Below are 17,167 nucleotides of genomic sequence, written 5' to 3'. Positions count from 1 at the left end.
AGCTGAGATTGTACCACTGCACTCCAGCCTGGGGTGACAGAGCGAGATTCTGTCTCAAAAAAAAAAAAGGTTATGGCAAAAGCAATGGGATATCACATCTAAGATTAGGTTACAAAAAGACCGTTGCTTCCATTTTGGGTGCCCTCTTGGTTGCTGTCTCTGATGGGGGTCAGCTGCCATGTTTTGAGCTGTCCAATGCAGAGGCTCATGTGTCAAGGAACTGAAGGTCTCCAGCCAACAGTTCATGAGCAACTGGGTCCTGAAGACCTCCGTGTAAGTGAGCTTGAAGTGGAGCCTCCCTTAGGGGAGTCTTCAGGTGACACTGTAGCCCCAGCAACAACTTGATGGTAACCTCATGAGAGATCTTGAGTCAGAGGCATCCATCTGAGCCGCACCCATTTTCCCGACCCTCAGAAACTGTGACGTGATAAATGCTGTTGTTCTAAAGTCACTAAGTTTTGGGGTAATTTGTTACACCGTAAGATAGGTAAGTAACTCAACATCTGTCATCTAGGATCTGCATGGCTCCGTCAACAATACAGAGCACCATTGTATCAAATGACGCCGCGGGCACAAAGCTCTCAGCATGCAGCAAGCCTGGGCAAAGAGCAGGTGTCATCACGTTATTGTCCAGCTCGTGTCAAAAATCTGCACAGAAACCTGTTTCAAGCTGGATCACCAGAGAGCTGTCATCTTCAACTGTGCTGGAGACCAACCCGGGCAACATGGTGAAACTGCATCTCTACAAAAAACAAAACAACAACAAAAACCATGAAAATTAGCCAGGCATGGGGGCTCATGCCTGTAGTCCTAGCTACTCGGGAGGGTGAGGTGGGAAGATTGATTGAGCCGGGAGGTGGAGGCTGTAGTGAGCCATGATCATGCCACTGCACTCCAGCCTGGGTGACAGAGCAAGACTCTGTCTCAAAAATAAATAAATATTGGCTGGACGTGGTGGCTCACGCCTGTAATCCCAGCACTTTGGGAGGCCGAGGCAGGCAGATCACTTGAGGTCAGGAGTTCTAGACAAGCCTGGCCAACATGATGAAACCCCATCTCTACTAAAAATACAAAAAAATTAGTTGCTTGTGGTGGCACGCACCTGTCATCCCAGCTACTCGGGAGGCTGAGGCAGGAGAGTCACTTGAACCTGGGAGATAGAGGTTGCAGTGAGCCGAGATCATGCTACTGCCCTCCAGCCTGGGCAACAGAGCAAGATGCCGTCTAAAAAAAAAAAAAAGCATTGTTATGGAGGGGGGCCTGTTGTCTCCATTTTACAGATGGAGAAACTGAGGCTGTAACAGGACAGGTACTTTTGCCCAAGGTCACGAAACTTGTGGCACCAGATTTGAATTCAGGTCATGGTCAGTTTGTCCTTGAGAGAAATCCAGTTACATTTTCCCCTTCACAGTTGTGATCTTGAGGTGGACATCAGCACAGGGCCTGGCACTTAGTAGGTGCTGAATCATTGCTGAATGAGTAGAATAGTGTTGTCCATTGTACACTGGGTCTGAGAGGTGGAATGACTTGCCCAGCATTACACAGTAAGCAACAGGGTGGGAACTGAAGCCCCTCCTGTCTGACTCAAAGTCATGAACACTTCCTGTACCACAGCGGTGAGAGCAGGACCCACCCCTGGGGCCACAGAGCAAGGAGAGTGATGGGGGCAATGCCCATGGCCCAGGAGCCCCACGCATGGGGCAGTCAGCCAGGGCGTGACCAAGGGCTCCTCACCCTGGACAGCTCCGTGCTGGATCATGTAGATGAGTGCCCAGCGCTGGGTGGTGGCCGTGGTGTTGGTGCCTCCCAGAAACAGGTCGATCAACACCTGGACCAGGTTCTCCTCGTGGAATGTGGAGACAGGCTCATCCATGGCCTGGCGAGTGGGGGATGGGTGAGTGGGGGGTGCAGCTCCAGGTCTAAAGTTCTCTCCTGACAGAGCCCTGGGGTTTCCTTGAAGCCTGATCTGAGACCTGTGTGGCCAGAACTTGAGGTTCCAACCCCTCGAGAGGGCCTGACTCTCAGGACTGCACTGATGTTGATGGGGGGCTGCCCTGGTGTTCTGGCCCTGACATCAGCCAGGTCTTCTGTTCCCACCCTACCCATGCCTGCAGAAGCCAGCCCTGCCCTGGGAAAAGGCAGGGAGGAAAACCCTGTTTTAACTCAAGTTTTCAGGGTGCTTTGGAAGCTTGTAGACAGAGCCAAAGATGAGAAACTGAGACCATGGCTTAGAAACGAGGTGCAGCCGAAAAAGATGGCCCCTCCTTTCCCAAGCAGCTGTTCCAGGCTCACCTTGGAGATCTGGGCCAGGGAGCAGTTGATGAAGTCCTTGGGGGCCTCCGGTGCTTTGAGTTTGCACCCGGTAATCTCCCGGCGGGTTAAGCTCCGCACGACCCCTTGGTACCTAAATATCTCCTGGTGGGGTCCTGGGAGGTGGCAGAGGGCCCAGGGAAACACATCGTGCAGCTGTGGAGAGAGAGGCCCACCCAGGGCCTACTCAGGAGCCAGCCCCTGAGTCAGGGGTCTCCAAAGTGGGCTGGGGCCTTTGACTTGAGTAACCCAGGGCTGCCTCTCATCTGGAGACCCCCAAAATAATCTGGACAGAAATGAGAGCTGTGGTCAGAGCAGTTGTGCTTAGGGCTTCACTTGGATGTGGCAGGTCCAGAAAGCTGTATTTCTGAGGATATAACCAGCCTCTGATTCCTTGCCCATGCATTCATGCTGAACCACAACAAAGATTTGAAGCTCTGAATGTGTCAGCTACCAGGCAGAAGCCACGGTCTCCCTCCTGCCCACCTTGCACCCTCCCTGCCAGGGCCTGGCTAAGGCCCCTGTCTGCCTTCGGCCCCCAGTCTAATGGCCTGCACACCTGCCTCCCTAGATGCCAATTACCCAGTGCCACACAGTTCTGACCAAGGCCAGGCCAAAGTCGATGGCTTGAGTCAGTTCCTGGAAGATGGGATCCTCTGAGAGGAAGTGGTGGCCAAACACAAGGGCCCCGATGACTCTGACTGTGGACCTGACAATGGATACCTGAGGGTCGAAGGATCTACCTGAGGGCAGAGGGGCAGGGCTCGGGACAAGGAGGCACAAGAAAGCACTGCCCTGAGCACCCATCTGATCTTGTATATAGTCGCTCATTTACTAACTGGGTCCTCCATTCCCATTCCTCACTCACGCGCTCAGCAAATGCTTACCGGCTGGGCATGGTGGCTCACGCCTGTAATCCTAGCACTTTGGGAGGCTGAGGTGGGTGGATCACCTGAGGTCAGGAGTTCGAGACTAGCCTGGCCCACATGGTGAAACCCCGTCTCTACTGAAAATACAAAAATTAGCTGGGCCTGGTGGTGTGCACTTGTAATCCCAGCTGCTTGGGAGGCTGAGGCAGGAGAATCACTTGAACCCGGGGGATGGAGGTTGCAGTGAGCCGAGATCGTGCCACTACACTCAGCCTGGGCAACAAGAACGAAACTCCATCTCAAAAACAAAACAAAACAAACAAACAAAACCAAAAAAACCCAAGTGCTTACCAAGCACTTTCTATGAGCCAGGTCAGAGAGAGGCATGGGAGACAGACAGCCATTTGAATGACAACAGAATGTGGGGCAGCTGTGTCACAGCCGGGAATAAAAAGGTTTGGGGGCCTGGCATTCAGGAGGATTTCTCAGGGCAGGTGACCACAGCTGGTCTGGAGGAAGCAGCAGTGGTTTCTCATGGGGAAGGAAGGGACATGGGCTGGGATGTTCTGGAAGGGGAACAGCATGTGCCAATGGCTAGAGGTGTGAGACGCCTTGGATGATTTGTTTGTTAGTTTTTTGCTATTTTATTTATTATTTATTTTTTGAGATGGAGTGTTGCTCTGTGGCCCAGGCTGGAGTGCAATGGCATGACCTCGGCTCACTGCAGCCTCCTTCTCCCGGGTTCAAGCGATTCGTCTGCCTCAGTCTCCGGAGTAGCTGGGATTACAGGATTAGCCTAACATACCCGGCTAATTGTATTTTTAGTAGAGAAGCGTTTCACCATGTTGGCCAGGCTGCTCTCAAACCCCTGACCTCAGGTGATCCGCCTGCCTCTGCCTCCCAAAGTGCTGGGATTACACGAGGGAGCCACCACGCCTGGCCGCCTTGGATGTTGGTGGAGGATACTTCCCCAGCTGTCAAGGAGGGTTCTGGCTTCCCAGTGACCTTGGCCATTCCTGGGCCTCTGTCCACCCACCTTGGAGAAACTCCCACTCGATGGAGCTTAACATTGCTATTAACGTTCTGAGGCTTCCTGGACACACATACGCCTCTGCAGAGGAGGCAAGCCTCACTGCATAGGCGTGTGTGTGTGGGGGGAGAGGGGGTGAGGGTAGGCCTGCCGCCAGCCTGCTACTTACCGAGCTCCTGGCGGAAGGCTTCCACCAGCTCTGCTGCCTCTTTCTGCAGCTGCACCTCCAGCGCCAGCTTGCCTAAGCCCAGCCCTTGAAGCGTCACCAGGCAGAAGCGTCTCTGTTGCCACCACATGTGCCTTCTGCTGCAGACGATGCCTGGGTCCGGGGCAGAGTGGGGTGGACAGTCACTAGCCATCCCAGCCTCCCAGACCAAGACCACTCGGCTCTCACAGGGGCCGGACCTGGAGGGCAGACCCCAGAATCACCTCTGGGATGATGCTCTGCCCCGGGGCTGAAGGGCATTTGAGGGAGTGGTCAGTGAGCTTGGCGCCCTCAAGATGGTCTCAGCTATGCCCTCCCCCAGTCCACCAACCCGATTTTTCCTTTAAGAGTCCCCACAAGAAATGGAAGAGGAGATTAAGAATGCAGGGTGCTGGGCGTGGTGGCTGACATGTGTAATCCCAGCGCTTTGGGAGGCCAAGGCGGGTGGATCACCTGAGGTCAGGAGTTCGAGAACAGCCTGGCCAACATGCTGAAACCTGGTCTCTACTACAAAAAAAATAAAAATAAAAAAATAAAAACCTTAGCGGGGTGTGGTGGTATGTGCCTGTAACCCCAGCTACTCGAGAGGCTGAGGCACAAGAATTGCTTGAAGCCAGGAGGGGGAGGTTGCAGTGAGCCAAGATTGTTCCACTGCGCTCCAGCCTGGGCGACAGAATGAGACTTTGGGTCAAATAATAAAAAAAAAAAGAACGCAGGGGAGGAGGGGTTCTAGGGAGAGGCAAGGCGGGAACAAGGGTGTTTGCTGAACCAGGCACTGAACCGGCACTATCAGGTATTTTGGCCACTTAATCCCCTCCCCACATTCTCAGGATGTAGAGCCATCGTCATCCCCATCTACACAGGAGCCTACTGAGGGGCAGAGAGTGAGGCCGACTTGCCCTGCGTCACGGAGCTGGCCAGGGCTTGGGTTGAGACTTCAATCCAGATCTTTGAACCCCCAGATCTGGTTCCTTGTCATACCACCCCCTCCCCTCACACAAGTCCTCCTGGCAGTCCCCTCTCTGTTAACAGCTCTGGGCTAGCCCCAACTCCCTGAGTGTAGTGACCATCTAGCCGCCTCCTCCTCCCCAGCAGGAGGGGCAGCCCTGCCTTGTTCTCCAAACAGGTCCTGGAAGAGCGAGGTGAGGGGCCTGCCGGAGAACTGCTCCGAGTTGGAGACCAGCGCTTCCTTCACCGCCCGGAAGCCACTCAGCACCACGATGGGGATCGGGCTCACCCACACTGTGAACAAACACACTGCCGTGGGTCTGTGCCAGCTGTGGAGAGACGGGGTGACACTTACCGTAGGAACACCTTCTCAGAGTGACTCCAGTCCTGTTCCCCAGGGGAGCCAAGCCAAGCCCTGGGTCACAGGCCCACCCCGTGCACTTGGAATAGTCAGGGCCCAGCACTTTCACCCCATTAATCCTGGGAGGTGGGAATGTTCTACCCATGTTACAGATGATAGTAAATAACCAGTTTCTCCAGGACTTGGTGTCCCACGTGGGCTTTACATATTTTATTTGAGTCCACCCTCGGTATAAGTGTGCAGGTAGGCTCTTTATCTCCATTTTATGAGTTAAAAAACAGAGGCCAGACTGGGCGCAGTGGCTCACGCCTGTAATCCCAGCACTTGGGAGGCCAAGGCGGGTGGATTACCTGATGTCAGGAGTTTGAGACCAGCCTGGCCCACATGGTGAAACCCCATCTCTACTAAAAATACAAAAATTAGCAGGGCATGGTGGTGCAGGTCTGTAATCCCAGCTACTCGGGAGGCTGAGGCAGGAGAATCGGTTGAACCTGGGAGGCGGAGGTTGCAGTGAGCTGAGATTGTGCCATTGTACTCCAGCCTGGGCAACAGAGCGAGACTCCATTTCAAAACCAACCAACCAACCAACAAACAAAACTCCAAAAAACAGAGGCCAAAAAAGACAGTAAAAGATGAGGACCTTGAACCCAGGTCTCCTGACTCCCAGTACAGTGCTCTTTCCACTGCGTGGGAAGCCTGAGGATCATAATTGTCTGACAGCGCCAACCAGATATTTTAAAAATTTTTGTTGAGTGTGATAAAGAAGAGGGCTGAGCATGGCCTCAGGAAACACAGTGTCCTGCCCGCCATCGTTCTCAGCAGCAACCCAGCTCCACCCACTCAATCCAACAGCGCCCTTCAGCTGAGGCTCCAACTACCCTGGCAGTGACTTTGTGCAGCGATTCCTTGAGTAACATCACTTGAATGTGCCCTTGTGGGGGTCCCATTTCCCCCAACTCCCATCTCAAGTGGCTTTTCAGAAAACTTCTTCCAGCCACACACAGTGCTCTCCTGGAGTCGAATTCTGTTCAGTGGTTTTTGCCATCCTGTTCCATTGGCAGTGGACTTCTACTGCACTCAGAATTTCTTAGATTAGACTTCTTAGATTCTGCACAAAGTCCACAATTTTTGCAATCCCCCTACCACCCTGCATTTGACAGGTGAGGAAATTGAGGCTCAAAGCCTCCCAGCTAATGAATGGCAAGACTAGGATTCACCCCACACGTGTCTGACCCGTTCCTTCTTTCTGTCTCCAGTGCCGCTGGGCTGAGAGAGAGGAGGGGTTCATCTGTCCACCGCTTTAGGGCCTCCAGCTTTCGCACAGGCTTCCTACCTGGAGCAGTGTCTCTGGGTGCAGCTGAAATCGTAGCTGCCACAGGTTTCCAAGGATGGGGAAGGGGAATGGGCCAGGAGGAAGGTGGTTCCTGTCCCAGCAGAAGGTGCCAAGTTTCAGGAGCAGGAAGGAAATGGCAAGTAAAGCCAGCCCACTGAGCAGGGAGAGCATCTCCTTGGTCCTGTGTCTCCTCTTCTCACTTTTGCTTCTCGGTCCCGGCTCTCCCAAGCGCCTGGCCAGGCTTTTATGGCGGTGCTGCCAGGCAGCGTCGTGGAGGGAGGCAAACCCAGGAGCCCTTCCCCAGTGGAGTAAATCCATTTGGTCACACCAGTCACACCTGGGCCAAGCCACTCACCAGGGTGGCAGGGCTGTGGCCTGGAACAGGGTGGGACACCTTCACTCCTATGTCAGCATCATCCTCACCTCTGGCCCTCGCAGCTCATCCCTGGTGAGGCTCTTCTCAGCCTCTTCCTGGCAGGGTCAGCTAACTGCATGGCTCAGCTCAGGAGGGACAAGGGGCAGGCAGCCACTAGCAGTGGCAGTGTCTCCCATCAGGACATTCTCTTCCGCCTCAGCGCGCCTGAGGCTGGGCTCCTACTCCTGCTCTCCTCCGCCCAGATGCACAGCAGCCTTCCTGAGGTCTCTTCAGCTTGCACTGAATCCCCGTGTTCCTCAGTGGTCAGTTCTGTAGCCGTCTCTCTCTCTCTCTCCTCTCGCGCCCCTGCCCTCTCTCTCTCCCCCCTCTCTCTCTTTCTCCGTTCTTTCTCCTGCCTCAGCCTCCCGAGTACCGAGTAGCTGAGATTACTGGCGCCCACCACCACGACCAGCTAATTTTTGTAGTTTTAATAGAGATGGAGTTTCACCATGTTGGCCAGGCTGGTTTTGAACTCCTGAACTCAGGTGATCCGCCCACCTCAGCCGCCCAAAGTGCTGGGATTATAGGTGTGAGCCACCATGCCTGGCCTCTTTCTTTCTCCTTTCTTTTCTTTCTTTCTTTCCTTCTCTTTCTCTCTCTCTCTCTGCCTCTTTCTTTTTTTCTTTCTTTCCTTTCTTTTTTTTTTCTCTCTCTCTCTTTCTCTCTTTCTTTCTTTCTTTCCTTTCTTTTTTTTTCTCTCTCTCTCTTTCTCTCTTTCTTTCCTTTCTCTTTCTTTCTTTCTCTTTCTTTCTTTCTTTCTTTCTTTCTTTCTCTCTCTCTCTCTTTCTCTTTCTTTCTTTCTTTCTTTCTTTCTTTCTTTCTTTCTTTCTTTCTTTCTTTCTCTCTCTCTCTCTTTCTTTCTTTCTTTCTTTCTCTCTTTCTTTCTTTCTTTCTTCCTTTCTTTCTTTCTCTCTGTCTCTCTCTCTCTCTCTCTCTTACTTTCTTTCTTTCAACAGTATCTCACTGTGTCACCCAGGCTGCAGTGCAGTGGTATGATCATAGCTCACTGTAACCTCAAATTCCTGGGCTCAACCAATTGTCCTGCCACAGCCTCCTGAGTCTCTGGGACTACAGCGGCACCACCATATTCAACTATGTAGCCTTCTCTTAGGTTTCAACGATCTTGGAACAAGACTGCTGGAGTTTAAATCCCAGTTCTACCTCTTACTGGTTTTGTGACCTTAGGCAATTATTTAGCCTCCTCTTGCCTCAGCTTCTAATTTGTACAATGGAGATAAGATCATTTTAGCAAATAGCCTCATAGAACTACTGTACCAGTGCCCAACAAGAGAAAGATGTCACAGTCCAGTTGAGTACACTGAGGATAGTTTAATTAAGAGACTGTTTGCAGGCCTGGCACAGTGGCTCACGCCTGTAATCTCAGCACTTTGGGAGGCGGAGGTGGGCAGATCATGAGGTCAGGCAATTGAGACCAGCCTGGCCAACATGGTGAAACCCTGTCTCTACTAAAAATACAAAAATTAGCCAGGTGTGGTGGCAGGTGCCTGTAGTCCCAGCTATGCAGGAGGCCGAGGCAGGAGAATCGCTTGAACCCGGGAGGCAGAGGTTGCAGTGAGCCGAGATCGCGCCACTGTGTTCCAGCCTGGGTGACAGAGCGAGACTACATCTCAAAAAAGAAAAAATAAAAAAGACTGTTTGCAAAGGTGTGTTAGGGAATCCATAGGCATAATGCCAGTCACGAGGGAGACCCATTTCCACTTGAGGCTGAGACAGGCAAGGGACAGTGTTCGATGGGTTCAGAGTTTCCGTTTGGAAAGATGAAAAAGTTTTCTGGAGGTGGATGGTCGTGATGATTGCACAACAATGTGAATGTACTTAATCCCACTGAACTGTTCATTTAAAAATGGTCAAAATGGTAAAATTTATGTTGCATCTATTTTACTAAATTTTTAAAAAGTCAAGGGACACAGATATCAGGGGTCGGGAGCCCCTACCCGGGTGGAGAGGTTGTTGACAAGCGTGTGCAGTTCCCTCTGCTCAGAGCGCCTCACCCCTGCATCTCCATCTCTAGAATTTCTACCTACCTTATCTCAAGTTGATATGATGATAACAATGCTTACCCCACAGGGCTGTTGGGGGATAAGCTGAGCTGGTGTGGTGTGAAAGTGCTATGGATTGTGCTATGGAAGTGCTATTTGTACTATGCTTGTGCAAATAGTAATACTGCTGCAATTTCCGCAAACCCCTGCCTTCCGTTTCCAACAAATCACGTTCCTGCCTCCTCAAAATACTGCTGAAGAGACTGCAGACCTCTGAAAGCTTCACTCCACCAATCTCTACTACCTCCAAACACACCAACCGTCTCCCACAGTGGTCCTTGCTTTGTTCTGGGCTGAGACTGGCTCTATTATCACTGCATTTGCCCCATCTTGATCATATAGCATGAGCAGTTCAAGGGCAGGCGCCGGTTCTCCCTTTCTTTGGGTTTCTCTAACAGTGTCAGTGATTGCTTGGAGCCTGGAGTTGCCATTGAGTGATGTGACTCACTGATAGAAGGACCTGGTGGTCCCCAAGTCCCTGTCCCATGGTGCTTAGCACTCCTCTGTGTGAGCCACCAGTGAGCCGTTTATGATGGCTCTTTATGCTGCCTTCATACATGACCAGGCCATTGTTTGACCTCCTCCTGTCTCCACTGCAGTGAGAGCTACTTTAGGCCAGGTACCCTTCTCAACAGAATATCTTGCGTGTAATCTAGTGTACTGTTTCAGGGATCAATTTAATTCCGATGATTTTGGTAATTTGGAGGGTGGCTGTGATGGGTGGTGCTCGAAGACACTGAGGTTCTAGTAGAGGCTTTAGCATGGATGAAGGTAGTCAGGCACTGGCTGTGATGGTAACTATGGTTTTGGAGATGGAGCTAGGACAGAAATATGGATCTGTCATCTGCCTTGTGACCCAATGATCACACTCCATTTGGACTGCAGCTGTTATCTGGTTATCTTGGCCGGGAATGTTTCTCAGAGACTCCTTAAAATCAGATAGTGTATTTGAAGCCTTTTTTTTCCTTTCTCTTTTTTTTTTTTTTTTTTTTTTAGTCGGAGTCTCCCTCTGTCACCCAGGCGGAGTGCAATGGTGTGATCTCGACTCACTGCAACCTCCACCTCCTCGGTTCAAGCAATTCTGCCTCAGCCTTCCAAATAACTGGGATTACGGGCACAGGCCATCACGTCTGGTTAATTTTTGTGTTTTTACTGGAGACAGGGTTTCACCATGTTGGCCAGGCTGGTCTCGAACTCCTAATCTCAAGTGATCCACCTGTCTCGGCATCCCAGAGTGCTGGGATTACAGGCGTGAGCCACAGCACCTGGCCTGTAGCCTTTTCTTACAGTTTATCATCCCAAAGGGAGATTTACCTGCTCAACATTTCCAAGTGTGTTGAACTTTGACAAACTTGCTCCCCTCCCTCCGTGCCCAAGGGTGATAGCACACTGGCAGCTAAGGTTGGAATGTGGTACTGGGAGCAGAGACACACCCAGCACACTGGGCCAGGATGCGACCAGATTCTAGGGTGGCAGGTCACAGGAACACCGATTTGGAGCGGAGGCCCTGGGTGACCAGCCCCTCTATCACCCAGCCAAGGCCCTCCATGTCTGATTGTGAGCTGCAGCCTCCTCAGTGAGCAGGTGGAGGTGGGCCACACAATCCCTTTTACAGGAGTCCCCATGCAGAGTGGCGGACCCTGTGGCAGCCCCTGTCCAAGTTGCACCTTCCCCCTCAGTGGTATCCCTATGAGTCCAGCCATGCCTATCCCCCAGGCCATGGGCCTCTCTGTTTCCTTGTTTGAATTCTAGGCCAAAAATGGACAACACTCAGCCTCTGCTCCTCCGTTCCTCTAAGAACAACTCAGGCTGGGCGCAGTGGCTCACGCCTGTAATCCCAACACTTTGGGAGGCTGAGGGGGGCAGATCACCTGAAATCAGGAGTTCGAGACCAGCCTGGCAAACATGATGAAATCCCGTCTCTACTGAAAACACGAAAATTAGCTGGGCGTGGTGGGCACCTATAATCTCAGCTACTTGGGAGGCTGAGGCAGGAGAGTCACTTGAACCTGGGAGACGGAGGTTGCAGTGACCCGAGATCACGCCACTGCACTCCAGCCTGGGTGACAGAGTAAGACTCCGTCTCAAAAAAAAAAAAAAAGAAAAAAAGAAAAAAAACCCAAACCAAACCAAAAAAACTCAATTCAACTAAGATGACAGATGATGCAGCTGCGCCCCTTCCCTGTATGAGGTATTTCCACACCAAATTTCTAAACCCGCCCCTCTGCAACACGGTGAAGGCTGTTATGTGAAGGCTTCATCCCCTCGCAGATGAAGGCAAGGCTCAGCAGGTGGAGTGATTTGCTCAAGGAAGTGGGAGGGCCACAATTCTACAGGCCTTCAGTCTCCAAGTTCAGTGTTCTCTTTCCACAGCTGCCTCCCAGCTGGGACAGGTTGGCATTCTCACAAGGAAGGTTCCTATAGGCTAAGAGAACACACACGAGGAACCAGAGCTAGTCACACTTCCAGAGGTTCCGGCCTGAACTCAGAGGCCTCCTTGTGGCTCGGGCTGCCCCCAGGCCTGGCGTGTGCTTCTCGCCTGAGGCTGCCCCCAGGGTCTCAGAACTGGTGTACTCTTTCTTCTCCCTTGTCTGTCTGCATACCGCGTCCAGGGGAGAGCCCCTTCCATGGCCCTTGGAGAAATAGTGGCTAAGGAATGCTGAATGGACAGCTTCAGCCAAGGGCCTGTACCCAAGCAGGGGCTGTTTCCCATAGCCGACCCTTATTGTAGATCCCGCAACACCCTCTCCTATGGATAGATCTCAGAACAAAAGGACACTCCTCTCCCCTTCTAGAGCAACCCAAACCCAGCACCCACTCCACGCTCAGTGCCTGAAAGTTGCTCCATCCCACACCCCCACTCCAGCAAGGCAGGCCCACCCCCTACTTCTCCCTGACTAGGAAGGGGAGTAGATAAAAATAAGGAGCTACAGAGACCACTAGAGATGGAAGAAATGAGAACTGAAGCAGAAGAGACCCCCCCAGTTACCTCCATACACCCGAACACAGAAGGAGAATTCCATTTCTTGCGTTTGTGTTTAACTTGTCCAATGTGCTCCAGTGCCCATGGGAGTGAATGGGAACAAATACAGGGGGCCTGCCTGCCTCTAGACATTACGTGAAGTCCCCAAAGGACAGGAGCTATTTCTGGGGAGGGCTGGGAGACCCAGGAATCCCCTAACTGAAGGAGGGGCAGACTCAGGGACCACTTCCAGGCAGCCAGAGCACGGGCCAGTGCTAGAGGACATAGCCCTGCTTTGCATATTTTATTATCAATAGTTCCTTCTTTCACTCTCGGTGTGACTCTATGACCAGTGGCTCTGCCCAGGTTTCGTAGATGAGGAAAGGATGGCGTGATGCCTGACAGTTTGCAATGAACTCAGCATCAAGAATTTTGCAGAGTATTCCAGTGGAGTTCCCACGGGGAGCTGCTTTCCTTCAAGCCCAGCTTTGAGTAAGGGGAGAAGGGCAGTGAGACGCGCCACTGCCATGCTGTGCTCCAGTCAGGATGGGGGCGCAGGAGAGGCTTCGTGTCCGAAGAATGTGGCAAAGGGCAGCCAACATCCTCCCCCTCCCTGCCCCCAGCACACACACCCACATCCTCACCCCATCAAGGGCTGTAAAATTAGCCATCCAACCAGAATGATGCCTTTAATGCTCCCAGGATATTCATCTTATCTGAGAATGATTCATGGCAGCTATTATTTAAAATAATAAAAATATTCAAGGCTGGGCACGGTGACTCATGCCTGTAATCCCAGCACTTTGAGAGGCCGAGGCAGGTGGATCACCTAAGGTCAGGAGTTCGAGACCAGCCTGGCCAACATGGCGAAATTCCATCTCTACTAAAGATATGGAAATTAGCCAGGTGTGGTGGCATGTGCCTGTAATCCCAGCTACACTGGAGGCTGAGGCAGAATTGCTTGAACCTGGGAGGCGGAGGTTGCAGTGAGCTGGGATCGTGCCACTGCACTCCAGCCTGGGTGACAGAGCAAGACTCCGTTTCAAAATATAAATAAATAAAAAATATTCAAGACAGTCAAAAGGAAAGATCAAAATGTTATGAAGGATGAGGGAAACAAGCTGAGATGAACATACAGGGCCCTGAGCTTCCTGTCAGCTAAAATAAGAAGGGGGGAACAATGTGTTCTAGAATCCTCACCGAGAAGCAGAGAATTTTCCCTAGATCAGATTCTGGTTTTTGTTTTGTTTTTTGTTTTTTGTTTTTTTGAGACAGGGTTCGCTCTGTCGCCTGGGCTGGAGCGCAGTGGCGCAATCTGGGCTCACCGCAAGCTCCGCCTCCCAGGTTCACGCGATTCCCCTGCCTCAGCCTCCCGGGTAGCTGGGACTACAGGTGTCGCCACCACGCCCTGCTAATTTTTTTTGTGTTTTTCAGTAGAGATGGGATTTCACAGTGGTCTCAAGCTCCTGACCTCGTGATCTGCCCGGCTTGGCCTCCCAAAGTGCTGGGATTACAGGCGTGAGCCACCGTGCCCGGCCCCGAAATCAGATTCTGAAAGGGATTTCTTGTGTGGACACAAATGCCAACAGAGAATTTTTTTTTTTTTTTTTGAGACAGAGTTTCACTCTTGTTGCCCAGGCTGAAGTGCAGTGGTGCAATTGGCTCACTGCAACCTGTATTTTCCAGTGATTCTCCTGCCTCAGCCTCCTGAATAGCTGGGATTAGAGGCGCCTGCTACCGTGCCCAGCTAATTTTTGTATTTTTGTATTTTTAGTAGAGACAGAGTTTCACCATGTTGGCCAGGCTGGTCTCGAACTCCTGACCTCGTGATCTGCCCACCTTGGCCTCCCAAAGTGCTGGGATTACAGGCGTGAGCCACCGCGCCCGGCCTGCCAACAGAGATTTTATGGAAGATGAAGCAGCAGCTTTTCTCGTGTGCCCATTTCTGAGAGTTATTCCAGGACTCACCAAGGGTATTGAAACTGAAGGAGTGGTAGTCTTTCTCTGAGTACAACATGGCACGGTAGGGATTGAGGGGTAGAACCCAACCATACGTAGGCATGGAGGGATGGCATGTATGTTCCCAAGGTGTCACTTCTCTTAGCCAAACATTGTTTTGCATATCTAAGTATGAATGCCAGTGATGGTATCAAATGGTCGGTGGCTGGGATCCAGCCCCTGTATTTTTGATCAGCTGACAGAATCCCAGAGGAAATATACACAGAGGCCGCTCTAAAAAACCCTTCTGTTGATGACTTCACACCTTTGGCGCCGTGAGGCAGCGTGGTGGGCTAGTCCGGAGAGTCTGGTGCCTGAGGACTCCTGTGGCTGGAGAAGTGGCCCAAGGCCCAGAAACTTCCTTGGTACCAGCCCCGGGTCCACATCCTTATTACAATGGCCCTTTAGATCTTACCACATTCTAGGTAAGGAAGGGAGATCGGAGGTAGGGAATACCAAGGACAAGAGAGAAAGGGTGTCTCTGAATGACCCAGGGCAGAACTGGCCAGGTGCCATCCCTGGACTCCTAGGTCATGACCGAGAAACTCAGAGGAGGAGAAAGGGTGAGAAAAAGTGAGCAAGTTACTTAAAGTTTCTCTTCTCATTTGGACTATAAGCTCCCTGTGTCTGTTTCTGGTCTCCTGTGCCCAGCAGAAGGTATGGGACCTAGTGAATGTTCAATAAATAGTTTTTGGGAAAAGAGCCCGAGGGGGCTGGAGTCCAGGTATTGGGAGGCTGTGAGGGAAGAGGCGGTTGGATCAGTAAGTCTGGAAGGAGAAGTGGGGAGCTAAAGTTCCCGGAGGGCAGGTCACTCTCAGAGGCCCATGGGAATGACATCAGGGGGAGACTCCCAGAGTGGGCCTCATGGCAGCTTTTTTCTCACCAGTGGTCAGAATGGCCCCAGGACTGCAGCCCACCAGATTCGTCAAGGACACAAAAAATGAGTCAGAGAAGTCTCCCCCAGCCCCTAGCCCTGTGAACCAACCATTCCAGGCAGTGTCAGTGTCTCTGCTCCAACAGGTGTGTGCCCATGGTCCTAACTGCCTGGCACTGGTCAGTCCTAGCTGGGTATGGAGCTCCCCTTTGAGAACAGGGCTGTGCCAGGCCTGTGGGAGACCAAGTACTAGCTCTGATGGTTCTCACTTGGACAGCAACCAGCTTAGTCCTGCTAACCTGGGTCCACCTGAGCGGGTAGAAGGGAGCTTCCCTGAGCCAAGGAAGAATGCTGAATTCAGGCCACAGGCAGAAAGAAACAGGACACAGAGAAGATTCCAGGAAAAGAGGAAATCTGCTCCCAGTACACACCACCTCCCTTGTGGAGGCAAAGAGGAAGAGGCAGAGTTCTAGAGCCACGTCCCAAATGAGGTGAGCAGGATCCAGGTTTTTCAGGTCCTATTTACGGACTCACACTAGTCATGGAGTTAGAGCTGGAAGAAACCTTAGAGGCCATCTAATCTAGCACATGCATTTGATGAAACTGAATTTGCTGATGAAATTGAAGCTCAGGTCATGAGATGAGGAACAGCTTGAACTCCGGGAGCATGCTGTTTGGGTTTGAATTCTGTGTGACTCACTTCATACTGCATATTGGCTTGAGACAACTTAAATCTTCATGAGCCTTTCCTCATCAGCAAAATGTGCTTAATTATAGCTACCTTGTAAAGTGGCTGAGAAAATCAAGTAAGGCCCATATGCTAAAAGTACCTCGTACAGTGCTTAGCATACAGGTGCCCCTGACCCTGAGTTCTAGCCAAGAAAACGAATACAGAAGCAATGTCTACTGTTTTCAGACCTGGCTCATAACCCTTTCTGCTCAACATTCTGTGCTCTCTTCTCTGATCAGCACAGTGGATCCAGCAGAGAAGCTCAAATCTAGAAGAGGTTTGCGGGGTGACGAGGAGGGAGGGAGCCTGGGTTCCTGAACGCACAGGCAGAACCTTCATTCACCCCTCCACAGACCACACTGCTTTGCTACAGGAGTTTGGTGACTGTGGTAAACTGCTGAAAGTCTGGGCTTGTTTCTTACAGCTGTTAGCCTACTCTACTTGGCAACAGAGAATTATGAGCTGGGAAAGCACAAAATGGCGATATGGAAATTGCTTTTAAAAATTCAATTTAGGCTGGGCATAGTGGCTCATGCCTGTAATCCCAGCACTTTGAAGGGTCTCGTTCTGCTGACCTTGTTACGTTCTTGGAAGATAAATCTAGTGCCTCAGTAAAAGTGGTTACCATTTACATTGGTGCTGCCCAACAGAACTTCCTGCAATGATAGACACGTCCTATGTATCTGCACTGTACATTACTATGTTGTACAGGTCGCATACAGCTACTAAGTGCTTGAAAGGTGACACCCGAGGAACCAGATGTTTAACTTTAGGGTCAAGCCCCTGGGTTCTCACGCCAGCACAGGTACTTTAGAAAAATTTGTATAATTTCTACTGATGGTCAATGAACTAATACCAGTTTAAAAGCTTTCTTGGCTGCATTCAACACAATATAGTCAGAAATTTTAGAATGCGTACCTTTTTTTTTTTTGAGATGGAGTCTCACTCTGTTGCCCAGGCTGCAGTGCAGTGGCGCCATCTCGGCTCACTGCAAGCTTCGCCTCCTGGGTTCACGCCATTCTCCTGCCTCAGCCTCCTGAGTAGCTGGGACTACAGGCGCCCACCACCATGT

At 51.5% G+C, this 17,167-nt stretch overlaps 1 protein-coding gene across 1 annotated transcript in view; it reads right to left on the bottom strand.

Annotated features, from left to right (window-relative positions):
• Positions 1-4,568, bottom strand: part of LOC105543962 (cytochrome P450 2J2-like) — an 8,789-nt gene extending 4,221 nt beyond the window's left edge. The window contains exons 1-4 of the mRNA XM_011986166.1: positions 4,379-4,568; positions 2,893-3,053; positions 2,293-2,466; positions 1,610-1,876 (exon numbers count right to left, since the gene is read on the bottom strand). Of these exons, the coding sequence (XP_011841556.1) occupies positions 1,610-1,876; positions 2,293-2,466; positions 2,893-3,053; positions 4,379-4,568 (792 nt within the window). The remainder of the gene's footprint in view (positions 1-1,609; positions 1,877-2,292; positions 2,467-2,892; positions 3,054-4,378) is intronic.
• Between the last annotated feature and the right edge of the window lie 12,599 nt (positions 4,569-17,167).

The sequence above is a fragment of the Mandrillus leucophaeus genome, unplaced genomic scaffold, assembly GCF_000951045.1.
Source record: "Mandrillus leucophaeus isolate KB7577 unplaced genomic scaffold, Mleu.le_1.0 Scaffold295, whole genome shotgun sequence".
Classification (NCBI taxonomy): domain Eukaryota; kingdom Metazoa; phylum Chordata; class Mammalia; order Primates; family Cercopithecidae; genus Mandrillus; species Mandrillus leucophaeus.
This window is presented reverse-complemented; position numbering and strand designations above follow the sequence as displayed.